General features: G+C 44.1%; 1 protein-coding gene and 1 pseudogene across 2 annotated transcripts; both read left to right on the top strand.

Moving 5' to 3' along the window:
- Positions 1–2,633: 2,633 nt before the first annotated feature.
- Positions 2,634–3,824, top strand: LOC306920555 (centrosomal protein cep57l1-like; the record flags this gene model as incomplete). Its single annotated transcript, XM_079497368.1, has 1 exon — positions 2,634–3,824. The coding sequence occupies one exon, from the start codon at positions 2,634–2,636 to the stop codon at positions 3,822–3,824; it is 1,191 nt and encodes a 396-aa protein (XP_079353494.1).
- A 5,818-nt stretch (positions 3,825–9,642) lies between these two features.
- LOC306920544 (formyl peptide receptor 2-like) lies at positions 9,643–10,684 on the top strand (annotated as a pseudogene). Its single transcript has one exon. The product of its transcript is annotated as a formyl peptide receptor 2-like (transcript).
- The last annotated feature ends 2,267 nt before the right edge of the window (positions 10,685–12,951 follow it).

Here is a 12,951-nt window from a genome sequence, read left to right as displayed (position 1 = left end):
CTAACAAAACCGCAAATTAATCATACAGATGAATGGACATTTTAACGTATAACAACATGCTGTTAAGGCCAAAGAGAACATGGAATAAGGTACAAACTACCCAATTCTACTGCCAAATGTTTTAGACAAGAGTTGACACTTAGTTTTGACACGTGTCATCAAATATGTATGACTCCTGTATGCATATACATGCCCATATTTGGGCAAGAATGATGTCAGATTTACGATGCCCTGACGTCATATCAACCTTCACAAACTGCACTTAACTATAGAGAAAAGACATGCCCATATATAGACACTAGACATTATCTATATAAAATGTATAAATATCTGAAAAATCATTACACCAAAGTAGTTTGAATATTAGGCTTGATTTAGGTCTACCAGGTACTATGGAGACGTACCAAGACCATATTTTTGATTCTGCCTCTAAGGACCGTTTCATTGAGAGTTATTATGACCAACAAAGGCCCAGTCTGCGGCTGTCCCGAGCTTTGTCTGATCTTGACAGCAAAGCCGTCATTGAGGCAGTGATTAAACTTCAGGAGAAGATTACACGGAAGGAAGCTCCCGCTTCCGAGACGGACAACTCTAACATGAAAGCGCTGGGCTCTCGGCTGAGAACTGCGTTGGAGCGCTGTCAGGTCCTTGAGAAGAAACTGTACCACATGGAGAAGGCCGAGAAAGACAACAAGACGAACATTGCCACTCTGGAGAAGAAACTTGTGGCGTCAGAGCATGAGCGTAAGCTCCTAAAGGGGAGCGTAGATGAGCTCCAGAAGGAGTTGAACCTGATACTTAACCTGCGACTGTGTCCGCCGGCCGCTGAGGAGATCATACCCAAGAAGAAGAAACCGACAACCTCCAGGATATCCAGTACGGCTAAACGTAAAGTACCACCAAACGGAACGTCGGGTCCGATCCATTCGGTCTGCGCTAACGTGCAGAGTGACCGCCATCTGATGAGGCAACAACACCACCAGCCCTGTGGGGCAGAGAAAAGCCTGCTCAAGACCCTGTGTGCACCCACTGCCACAGCTCACAAACCTGCCCCTGAGACTGAACAAGCGGGTAAGTCCCGGAGCTTTCTGTCCGACCTGCTCTTGTTGATTGTCTCTCGAGACACAACTGGCCTCTAAAAAAAAAATGACACCCGTGTAAACTGAGTGGTGCAAGGTCTTATATAGCCTGATCAGCTGTGGTCTGACGTAATGTCAGTGACCATAGTAACCATGCTCATTATTTTGGGCCCCACGTACAGGTACACACAAACACGGATACAAACAAAGCTGGTTGTTGGAGTGGTTTGCACCACTCAAAAACTAAAGAACTAAAAATATTTGTTTCCCTCCAAAATATAAATGTTTTATCATAACAATAAAATGGAGAACACAGAGATGTGTTTCTCATCCATCATCCATCTAAGTAGGTCGGTCCTCCAATAGTTTCCAGCATTCTGTCCATGTTGGAGACGACAGCTGGATACTGAACACGGACTAGGTTACCGTCCACAATGTCCACAGTGGATAGACTACCGGCTCCACAGACCGGCTTTCCTGTCCACAATGTCCACAGTGGATAAACCAGGGACAGGTAAATCTCTCTCTAGGTCGTCCTGCAGATGAACCCCCCGTCATCTCTTCCCAGTCATTCTGGTTCTCCATCTGGCCAGCTTGTTGGTACTTTACGCTCCTGCGTCTTTCTTGAGTACACCCACGTATGTTAATGTGGAACGTCCTTGTGACCGGTGCCCGTTTGTTTGTTCCAACAGCATACATTTGCTGGCTGGCAGCTCTTGATGTGTCTTTGGCAGTGTCCTTCCTGCTAGTCTCATTCTCCTGGCTGCTATTCTCTCGCTCACCCTTGGTATTCCATCATACAGATTTCTGTGTACTCATGCTGATGTAACACAACGTTCTGGTATAGCACTAGGGACTTATGCAGGGTTGGGTTCAGGGTCCAGCATTCCCTGCCATAGTAATAGGAAAACAGACTATACCGTTGCGTAAATGGTGCATTTATATAGCGCCTTTGTCCAAGGCGCTTTACATAGATTGTGCATCAATTCACCCATTCACACACACATTCATACACCGATGGCAGCGGAAACCATGCAAGGCACCAACCAGCACATCAGGAGGGGTTCAGTGTCGTGCTCAAGGACACTTCGGCACTAACTCTGGGGGAGCCGTTAGCATGGCGTTAACGACAAAGAGAACATGCAACAAGGTACTAATAACCAATTCTCCGCCAAATGTAGTTTTTACATGACATCGAATATGTATTTCCCGTTTATGCACATACTGTATGTCCCCATCTCCATATTTGGGCAAGAGTGATGCCATATTGATGATGCCCTGAAGTCATAATAACCTTCACAAAATGTAAACATCCATAGCCATAGATTGCACAGGGAAGTCACCCCATCATTCACCACCACTCATCTTCACGAGGAGGATAAATTGTGTTGTTTCCCCCCCGTGCGTGACTTAAGTATATAGAGAGAAATGACACCCATAAATAGACAATAGACATGATTTCTATATAAAATCTACAAATCTCTTCAATATTATTACACCAACATAGTTTGAATATTAGCTCTGGTTTAACGGGTGTATGGTCCACCAGATACTATGGAGACCTACCAAGACCATATTTTAGATTCTGCTTCTAAGGACAGTTTCATTGGGAGTTACTATGAACTGCCCGACAGGATAACATTGAACCAACAAAGGCCCAGTCTGCGGCTGTCCCGAGCTTTGTCTGATCTTGACAGCAAAGCCGTCATTGAGGCAGTCATTAAACTTCAGGAGAAGATTGCACGGAAGGAATCTCCCGCTTCCGAGACGGACAAATCTAACATGAAAGCGCTGGGCTCTCAGCTGCAAACTGCGTTGGAGCGCTGTCAGGTCCTCGAGAAGAAACTGTACCACATGGAGAAGACTGAGAAAGATAAGAAGACGAACATTTCCACTCTGGAGAAGAAACTCGTGGTGTCAGAGCATGAGCGTAAGCTCCTAAAGGGGAGCGTAGATGAGCTCCAGAAGGAGTTGAATCTGATACTTAACCTGCGACTGTGTCCGCCGGCCGCTGAGGAGATCATACCCAAGAAGAAGAAACCGACAACCTCCAGGATATCCAGCGCTGCTAAACGCAAAGAACCACAATCATCACAAAGTTACGCCAAGGAGAACCAAATTCCCTTTATTATCGGAGCGTCAACAGGTCCAAGCCATTCGGTCTACGCCAACGTGCAGAGCATTCGCCATCTGATGAAGCAACACCAGCCCTGCGGGGCCAAGAAAAGCCTGCACAGGACCCTGTGTGCGTCCACTGTCACACCTCACAAATCTACCCCAGAGACCGAACAAGCGGGTCGGTCCCTGGTCCTTCTGTCCGACGTGCTCTCGTCCCTGCAAGACGAACTACAGCAGATGCACTTCAAGCACCAGGAGTTGGTGACTCGGATAGACATGACCCAGGAATGCAAGCACAGAGAGGACCTGAAGAGAGATCTGGACGCTTTGGTCATGAAGATGGAGGTGAAGTCAGGTCAGATCGATAACCTCCGCAAACACCAGGAGGCAGCGCAAAACCTGACACAGAAGACCCAAAACGCCCACATCGGTAACCTTTGCAAACACCAGGAGACAAAACGCAGGACCCACAACGCAGAAGTATGCTGCGACTGCAGAATGTGGGGCACCCCTCCTCAGGGTGCCAAGAAGAGGAGTGCCAGTAGAGCACCTCTCAACACACAGCTTCTCAGAGACACTCAAAAGGAGGTGAGGCTGAAAAAAGACGACCTTTCCTGCGGGTGTTAAGCGCTTTTGAAGGACCCCTATTATTTGCAGGCCTTTATCCCAACACTAGTTGAAGCTACCTATGTTCCATCACATCTTGTATTACTTTCCTCTCTCGACAAAGGGTTTCTTGGAACAGGCAACTGTGGTTTATGAATAAGGACAGGGTTTTGGGGATTCAACCGTGGGTCGCATATGCATATAATTAGAACCGGGATGAGGGGTTATTGGAAAGCCTGCATCTGCACACATTGGCATCCTTTACTTCACGTGCCGTTAGGATGGTGCTTTGAACATTACGACCTGTCTTGGCTAAACAAGGATGTTTTGAAATCTAAAATTGTTTCATATCTCATCTCACTCATAATAATTAAATACCCAAATGCATGTAGCCTACAGTATTATTATATATATTTTAGAATACAATATTTATATTTTGTGGCGAAACAAAACGCTTTTTTTGTTTAGTTTTTTTTAGAGGCCAGGTGTGTGTCTCGGGACAACCTGCAGATTGTGCATGATAGCTAAAGCAATTTAGGTTGTAGGCATTATAGGTTGCCTACAGGTTTTTTAGACACGCCCCCTGACCCCATTCCAAATGTAAATACCATAGCCGTTTTGCTTGTATTATGGACAATTCTTTATATACAATATATCCTATAATAGATGTGGCTCTTGCAGCCTTCACATATAATATGTTAAAGGGTGCAAATTGCCATGTGGGCCTAGTGGCATGAACTTTTCTAAATATAGGCCTATATTAATTAAATTTATATATAATAAGATCTTGCTGAAAATAGCCGATCGAGCTTGTCGGCCTGCTATCTTCTGCGAAAGCTTTCCCCACGGTTTAAGAGGTTAAGGCTCCTGCTCATGGAGTCTGTATTCTTTGGCTGACATAAATGCATCAATAATAAGGAATCGTGTTCATACATGCCTTGTGAGACCACTTTGGTCCGTCATTGATGATTTTGAATTAGGTTATGTTTTCTTTACGTGCATGTAAGACATTCAAATTAGTTAATTTATTTTCATTTTAATATCAATTGAAATATAGAACATTTACCCATTTTTTTAAATCATGTTATGCCTTGTGAGCTTATAGATATATATTGTGAGCCTATAGTAGCTATACATATATTTCTTCTATGTTTGGACCCAAAGAGTTCTCTTATCTCCTAGAAATGTAGTGGTCAAAAATATATTATTTAATATTTCTATTTAAATGAGTGAAAGTTATGAGCTTGCAATAAAAATGTGAAGTGAGGGGAGCTCTTATCATACATCACATTCCATGCTCAGCCAATTCCGTGCTCATACAGACAGACAGTGTATACACACAAAGCTGTGCATAGGAGGGGCTAGGGCCCCTCAATAAAACTAGAAAAGTCGCAATTTTGAAAAATTGCAAAGTGTGGTCGCCGTAGTCGCTTACATAGCCCACTAATATTGTCAGCCAATTACAATGTCACGTTACCCCTGTGATCTCGACTCTCTTGAAAAGTAATTTGAAATGTTCTATAACGCTTTAATAGTTTGGTCTTCTGCCTCTGCAAGGGAATTTATGTTGTTATAAACGATTGTAAAACATAGATTGGTTACATAACCAACAACAGCCAATTAGCTACTCAAACGTTATGCAAAGCTCGGCCAATCACAGCGGAAGTTAGGTAGGTTACTCCAGAAGAAGAATAATAAAGTATAACTATTAACTATAGTCTGGCAACCAGACTAATATTATAAGCAAAGTATTATTTTCATTACTTTGCTGTGCGTTCGCAAAAACTGTGGAAAAACAAGAAAACAAAAATCACACCTGTGTGAAGTGAGGGGCGCTCTTATCATCGTACATCATAATACATCATCTCATTCCGGCCAATCACAATTTGCGTCCTCACTTTTGTCTTCAATGTTTGTGTTTGCACAAACCCTCAAAAAAATAAATGCTTATCTGTTCAATAGTTAGTCAATTGAATATTGAATCGTGGTCGAGGCAAAAGTGGAACGATACAGGAAGAGAAATGCGAGCGTTCTAGATTGGATGGGAGGCGACCAGGTGGTTTCCCTTCACTGGGGCTTGAACGGTGGATCATAGGTTAGCCAAGAGTGCCATCTAGTGGAAAAACAAAAAAAACAAAAAGCAAAAAGTCGTAATAGTCGTCCTTGGCAGTCAGTACAAAGTACAAAGTTTGGATACAATTAATTTTTTTTGATTAAAAATCACACTCGTGTGAAGTGAGGGATGCTCCTATAGTCATACAACATCATACATCACGTTCCGTGCTCAGCCAATCAAATCATCTCAAATTTGGTACAGACAGATGCACAAATAAGCTGGGCATAGGAGGGGCTAAAATAAAAGTTACATAGTGTCACTTTAAATGTCAGTCATCATAGTAATCTGTCTCCACATATGGCATGTTTGAATACTTATTCATTGCTTTGAATTGGTCTATTGCCTTCTTATTCAGTGACTTTTGCTGTTCACGACGCGACAAAGCAGTCAGCTCTGGCATGCTGGGAGTGTCCTCCTCAATTCTGTAATATTTGGCCAGTCTGATAGACAACACGATGCTGGGGATGAAGAATATCAGACACATGCCCAGGCTAAACCAGAACGTGTTCAGAGACGTCAGCATGTTTTCACAGATGAAGCTCCTTGCGTCGTCGATCTCCTTGGCCACAGTCGCACATTTCACCTGTTTTACCTGGCTGGTAAACCGAGCAGACAGCCCGTTGGCGAAGTTGTCAAAATAAGCCTCGACAATCCTTTTCATTGTGTCGGTGGCGTCGGTGGCGTTGAAGCCTTGCGCAATATCCATGTCCCTCAACAAATCTGTGACCGTGCCATTGAATGCTGCCACTTGGGATCGAAGTTGGTTGGCGGTCTCGTTGAGATTCATGTGGGTTATAGTGAGCGCCGAGACATTATTGAGCGTCGAGGTAAAGTTTATGAAGATTTTCATTACGTCGTCAACGCGGTCTGTGAGGTCTGTGAGGTTCTTGATCTTTTCTTCATCGTACTTCAGAGTGAAGTTCATATTGCCAAAGGCGTCCGTGAACGTGGACACATTGAGCCCCCGGGGCATGCTGAGCATCTTCTCCAGGTCCACGAGCTCCTGCAGGTGCAGCGTGTCCCACAGAGACCTTTCGTCGGCGCAGTCCTTGTACACGTCGGCGAGGTTGAGGACGCTGCCGTTCAGTCCCAGCCTCGCGCCCAAGTCCACCTGGGTGTCGATGAACCTGAACAGCTGCCCGTTCTCCCAGGGCTTACACAGCAGCGTGTAGCCGTGTCCTCCCAGCAGGAACAGCGGCAGCACCACCAGCATGAGCAGCGAGCACAGCAGGAAGCTGAAGACCGGGCCCACTCCCACGGAGCCCACGAGCAGACCCAGGAGGTTACGCACCAGCACCAGGACCAGCACGCAGCAGAGGGCCACGCCCACTGCCCATATGATGTGCCCGACCTTCTCGACCGTCGGAGTGATGATGGCGGTCGTGCCCTTCAGCTCGTCGAAGGTTTGATCGACCGTGACCGAGACGCTGCGCAAGGGCTCTTTGGCTTCGTTGGACATCTGGGTTACCAGGGTTATCAGTTTCATGTCGTCGATGACATTGTTAATCTTTTCTGGAATTTCATTCAAATTGTCATCAGTTGTATTGAGCACACGTAGCAGAGTCCCAAAGTCTGCTTCAGTCACTTTTTCCTGGAATTTAAAAAGGACTTTGTGTAGTGTAAGTGAAACTGCATATAAATTGGACGTCGTAGACGATAGATTGGTCAGAGTTGAATTGAAAGTATTCAGTTCAGGAGTCATGTTGAAATTGCTCATAATTTGAGCATGTCCTTCTATTTCATTCAAACGCAGTTCGGCTGCCAATGTATTCTTGATCTGTCCACCGAGCTCCTGGCCGGTAGCGCTGATCTTATCGTTCAGCAGGTTAATGCTACCGTTCACCCCTTGTTCAATATTGCGCAGCAGTACACCAGTGTAGTTGTGAAGGTTGTTGAAAGTAGAACTGATTGCCGTGGTGCTGTTGTCTACGTGCATTTTGATGGCCGCGTTGCTTATATAGAGGTAGATGTTCCCCACCAGTATTACCGCCATGACTACAAGGTACGCACCCCAGTAGAGAGGTGCCCAGCCACCGGGCCGGGAGGTCGTCTGTCGTGCCAGGCAGATGCCAATCAATGGCATTAGGACAATGTACAAGAGCCCTATGGCCAAACACACCAAGAAGCCCAGCTCATACTTTAGGGTCGCTACGATGGTTCTTTCATTTACCAGCGCATGTTGAGCATCACTCACAAAGTCCACGATCAGATCTGACGGAAAATGGTTTGGCTGGACAACGTTGAGGAAGATCTGCACCAAGACATCCATACCAGCGACCATCTCTGCTGTTGTACGTGTGGGAAAAATGGGCTCCCGGGAAGTAGGGGTGTGGGACGGACAGGAGAGAAGTAAGTCCGTGCTACTCAAGTAACTGTTGGGTGGAGGTATTTGGGACTGGATGTTCTGCTAAATTATGTTTTTTTACATTTGGCAGTTCACTTTAAAGGACAATGACATGGTTGTGATGACACCATTGATGACGTAAGGCAAGGATACTCCAATAGATTAACCTGATGGAGACCTGATTTTTGACCATGACCTGCATGGCAATACATCATATTCATATACATACAAAGTAATTATCATGAATCATACGTAGCTAAGAACAGCAGCCTGGGCAGCATGTAGTGCTTCTGTGACTGCAAGCAGTGCAGTTTCCGTGGAGTGGGCCTTTTTGATCCTGACTGGTTGGGATCCAGCAGGTTGTTCTGTGAGAGTTGGAGAGAGTTGGTTGGAGACACCACGTTCAAGAGTTTTAGAAAGAACACACACACACACACACACACACACACACACACACACACACACACACACACACACGTATAAAGTCTCCTCACTGGTCACTGTCCACACTTCTACCAAGACTCTGGCTGACGTCTCGTCTTGAACACTTTGAAACAGGTAACTATGCTTTTATTTTATTGTCTTTATTATGACTGTGAATGTAATAGTAGTCTAATTTAAACCATTATGAAGGCTAGATTCTTCAAAAAGCTTTCTAAATCATTCTACAGAATTATTTACTAAATCGAGAGTTTTCAGACTTTTTGGTGCCAAGGACCCACAAATCGATACCTATAATTTGATCAAGGACCACCCAGTCTGAATTATTATTGTGGTGGCGCTATCTCCTCCTGCACGCTTTCACTTTAGAAACTCCGTTCAAACATGTTCAGCTTTCTGTGGAATTGAAATGTTTAGTAGATTTCTAGATATAATACTTTAAAGATCATAATGGAAGTCAATGGAGGATTTTGATAACGTCCTCCATTCACAATGTAAAAACATCACCTTACTCTGGATACACAGGCCTGAGGGCTGAACGTTTTACTTTCTAATGTCGTTTTGGAGATAATTAACTTTGAACAATCAATTTATAAAACTTTAGACCGGTCCTATATTCCTTCATACTTTCACCAAGAAACTCAATTCACAGTTTAAAAAAAAATCCACTTCACTGTGGACATGCACGCTTGAGACACACGCGACAGCTGGCCAACAGTACACACACCAAGGCCCACCCCCGCTCGATCATGATTGGCGGAGGGCCCCTCTCTATCCTGATTGGATGAAGGCTGGGCCACCTAGCCAAAAAAGAAACCTACGGTTTCCGCTGCCATCGGTGTATGAATGTGTGTGTGTGAATGTAATGCACAATCTCTGTAAATGTACCTTCTATGTACCTTATATATATTTTTTTGTTATTTTTAGGTTGTAGGACGATGGAGAATATGGCCACACCTGCTGTTCAACACAATGACTCATACTCCGATGATGAGGATGGAGGATATGACTGGGATAAATTCAGGAAACCCTTCTTCATCATGTCCGTGGTCATCTACAGCCTGGTGTTTGTGCTCGGCGTGTTGGGGAACGGTGTGGTCATCTGGGCGACGGGCTTCAGGATGAAGAAAACCGTCAGCACCGTTTGGTACCTCAACCTCGCTGTGGCCGACTTCCTGGTTACAGCCTTCCTGCCGCTGAAAATCACAGAGTCAGCTCTGGACGGCCTCTGGCCTTTTGGCTGGTTCATTTGCAAAATGGACACTTTTGTTTTCTACATGAACATGTATGCCAGTATCTACACTCTGGTTCTTATCAGTGTGGACAGATGTGTGTGTGTGGTGTGTCCAGTGTGGACCCGGAACCACCGCACCGTCAGAAAGGCCTCCTGGGTCAGTCTGGGTTCTGGCTTTGGCTCTCAGCATCCCTGAATTCATCTTTACAGATTTGTCTTTTGGTGAAAGGGATAATGTGACCGACGTTGTTTGCTTCGAATATGCAGACTATACATACACCATCATAGGCATCACCACTAACTTCCTCGCGGGATTCGTGGTCCCTTTCTCCATCATCGTTTCCTGCTATTCTGTCATAATCAACCGGTTCAGGAATAATCGCTCGCTGGCCAGCCAATCAGGTCGCTCCTTCAAAATCATAGCAGCTGTTATCGCTGCGTTGTTCCTGTGCTGGGCCCCCTTTCACATCATACGGCTGATTTTTCTGTTTGATCTGACGGGTCTGATAGAGTACAGTGTCACACTGACTCTTGTGCTCACCTTCGGGATTCCCATAACCCTCACCCTGGCTCTTGTCAACAGCTGCCTGAACCCGCTGCTGTACGTGTTCAGTCAGGGTTTCAAGGACGTGTTCCGCAGCAGGTCCATCCTACAGGTTCTGGAGGAAGCCTTCGCTGAAGAGCCTCCTCAGACCAACAACACTCCCACAGACCCAGACGTCACCGAAGAGACCCCCCTGTTGTGAGATAGAGGGTATAGCACCGTTCCGCCCGGGACCCAAGACCCGAACCCAAGATCCAGGAAGTCTACTCCATTTAATATGTAGAACTACTAAATGTATTTTCTTCTCAGTATCCTAAATGTTCTCAAAGATTGAAAGCATAATGAAACGTTTTTTAAACAGTATTTTTTGGAGGTTCTCTTTGACATGATGCATCTTTAATGTTTGAGTTCTTATGTTTCTCCTGCTCTCCTCCTTTTATTTCTCCTCCATTTATGAATAACAACACCATTATATGGAGCTTTATATAAATTAATTGTTTCACCAACTTCTTTACACTGTCAACCATGTGTCAAAGTTACATCTTTACACTGTAAACCAGTGATGTGTCAATAAAGTTACATCTTTACACTGTTGTCCAGTGATGTGTCAATACAATTACATCTTAGTGAAGTGTCAATAACGTTGATTCTTAATTCAGTTTTCAGAGTTTGTCATTATTTTGTACACAGTCAAACAGTGGTGAAGAAGTACTCTGGTATTTTACGTAGTATTTTAAGTAAAAGTAGCAATACAACAAACTAAAGAAACTCTCCATCCAGCTCCACCAGAGAGCTCTTATCCGTAGTCGGGTCGCGGGGGCAACTGCTCCACCAGAGAGCTCCAGACTTCCCACTCCAGAGCAACGATACTCTTTTACAACTAAAAGGTACAGTACTTAGTTATGTACTTAGTTACTTTGTATCAGTGGATCCCCAAATATTTTAGCCCGAGACCCGAAATAGAACTTTGATGTTTAGACTAGTGAAAATAGATCTACAAGCTCATGATGTACCCTGTAAAAGACCCAGACTAGTGAAAATAGTAGATCTGACTATCCATGGCAGGGACGTGGTGGGCCCATAATTCAGCCCGGGAAGGCCCAAAAAACGAGCAAACATTGCTTGATTGGTGTTTGGTACGTGTGAATGAGGCCTCAGACAACTGGTCTCAACCCAATCAAGGTGTCAGACAACTGGTCTCAACTCAATCAAGGTGTCAGACAACTGGTCTCAACTCAATCAAGGTGTCAGACAACTGGTCTCAACTCAATCAAGGTGTCAGACAACTGGTCTCAACTCAATCAAGGTGTCAGATAACGTTTGCAGTGCATAAAATAGGCAGGACGCAGACCTAATTACACATACACGTACATTTTTTATTAAAAAAATAAATATATAATGGATGTCACCAACAACAATATAAAAAAAAGAATCACATGCAACCGGTTTCTGGCTTTGTAGAAGTAGAAAAAAAGAATACAACAGCCAAGCCATATCAGGGCTGAATTTCTATCTTGACTCAAACTACTAGTCTTTCTTTCTTTTTTTAAGCCACCAAAATTCCACAACCAGCTGCCTCCTGCAGTCTAAATTAACCCATTTTGGTAGGGAACCCTTTTTGGTGTTTTAAGCATTTTGTTATGCTTTAGCTATTGAAAAATAGCAGGTCTGCTATTTTTGAAAAATCGTGAAAATGTGCATCAAATCTTTTGAGCACCACTGAAACCACAGAAACATAAGAAACACAAGGACATTTTTTAAATTTCGACGTCAGGCCTAAAAATGGGTTAAATGACAGATCAAGGATTTACAGTATATACGTCGTGTATACACACAGTACAAAGAAAATAAATGCGTTAAGACTACTTCTGGGTTCTACCACGTTCAGTTGTGTGGCCTCATTTTATTAAAAAAACAAACAAAAAAAACAAACAAACAAAAGAAGTTGCTTGATCTCACAAGTCATTTCATACATAACGTATACATACAGGGTGCAGTTTCATGGCATTGTAGGAATACAAGGCCGCTCGCACCAAAACACACTCGCCTCGGGTCTAATCCTCGGAACGGGTCGCCGTAACCTCAGTAAAACTATGCCTGAAGTACCTAACCTTATTAATAATCCCGGGGGGGGGGGGGGGGTCCACAAAAAAAGAAAAAAAAGAGGTCGAGTGTGTTTTGGGGCAAGCGTTCTGATTACCCATTATAGCCATTTCTACAAATCAGGTGTGCACCATTTATAAAATTCATGTTAACCGATTTGAACCCGGCGTGCCTATTTTGGGCATATTATGGCAAAGATTTTCATATCTATAAAAAAAATGGATACCCCCCCCCCCCATTTTGTATAAAACTGTGTATGACGGATTCATGTTAAGGTGTATTTTCAGACATTTAACCACTTAAACCGTCAATTCTTCGTAAACTTAACCTTTCACTCTGTAGTCTGTTCTTTTTTCCCCCCCCTTT

The sequence above is a fragment of the Electrona antarctica genome (genome assembly GCF_951216825.1).
Source record: "Electrona antarctica genome assembly, chromosome: 1".
In the NCBI taxonomy this organism is placed as follows: domain Eukaryota; kingdom Metazoa; phylum Chordata; class Actinopteri; order Myctophiformes; family Myctophidae; genus Electrona; species Electrona antarctica.
Note: the sequence above shows the minus strand (reverse complement) of the source record. Positions and strands in the feature narration are given on the sequence as shown.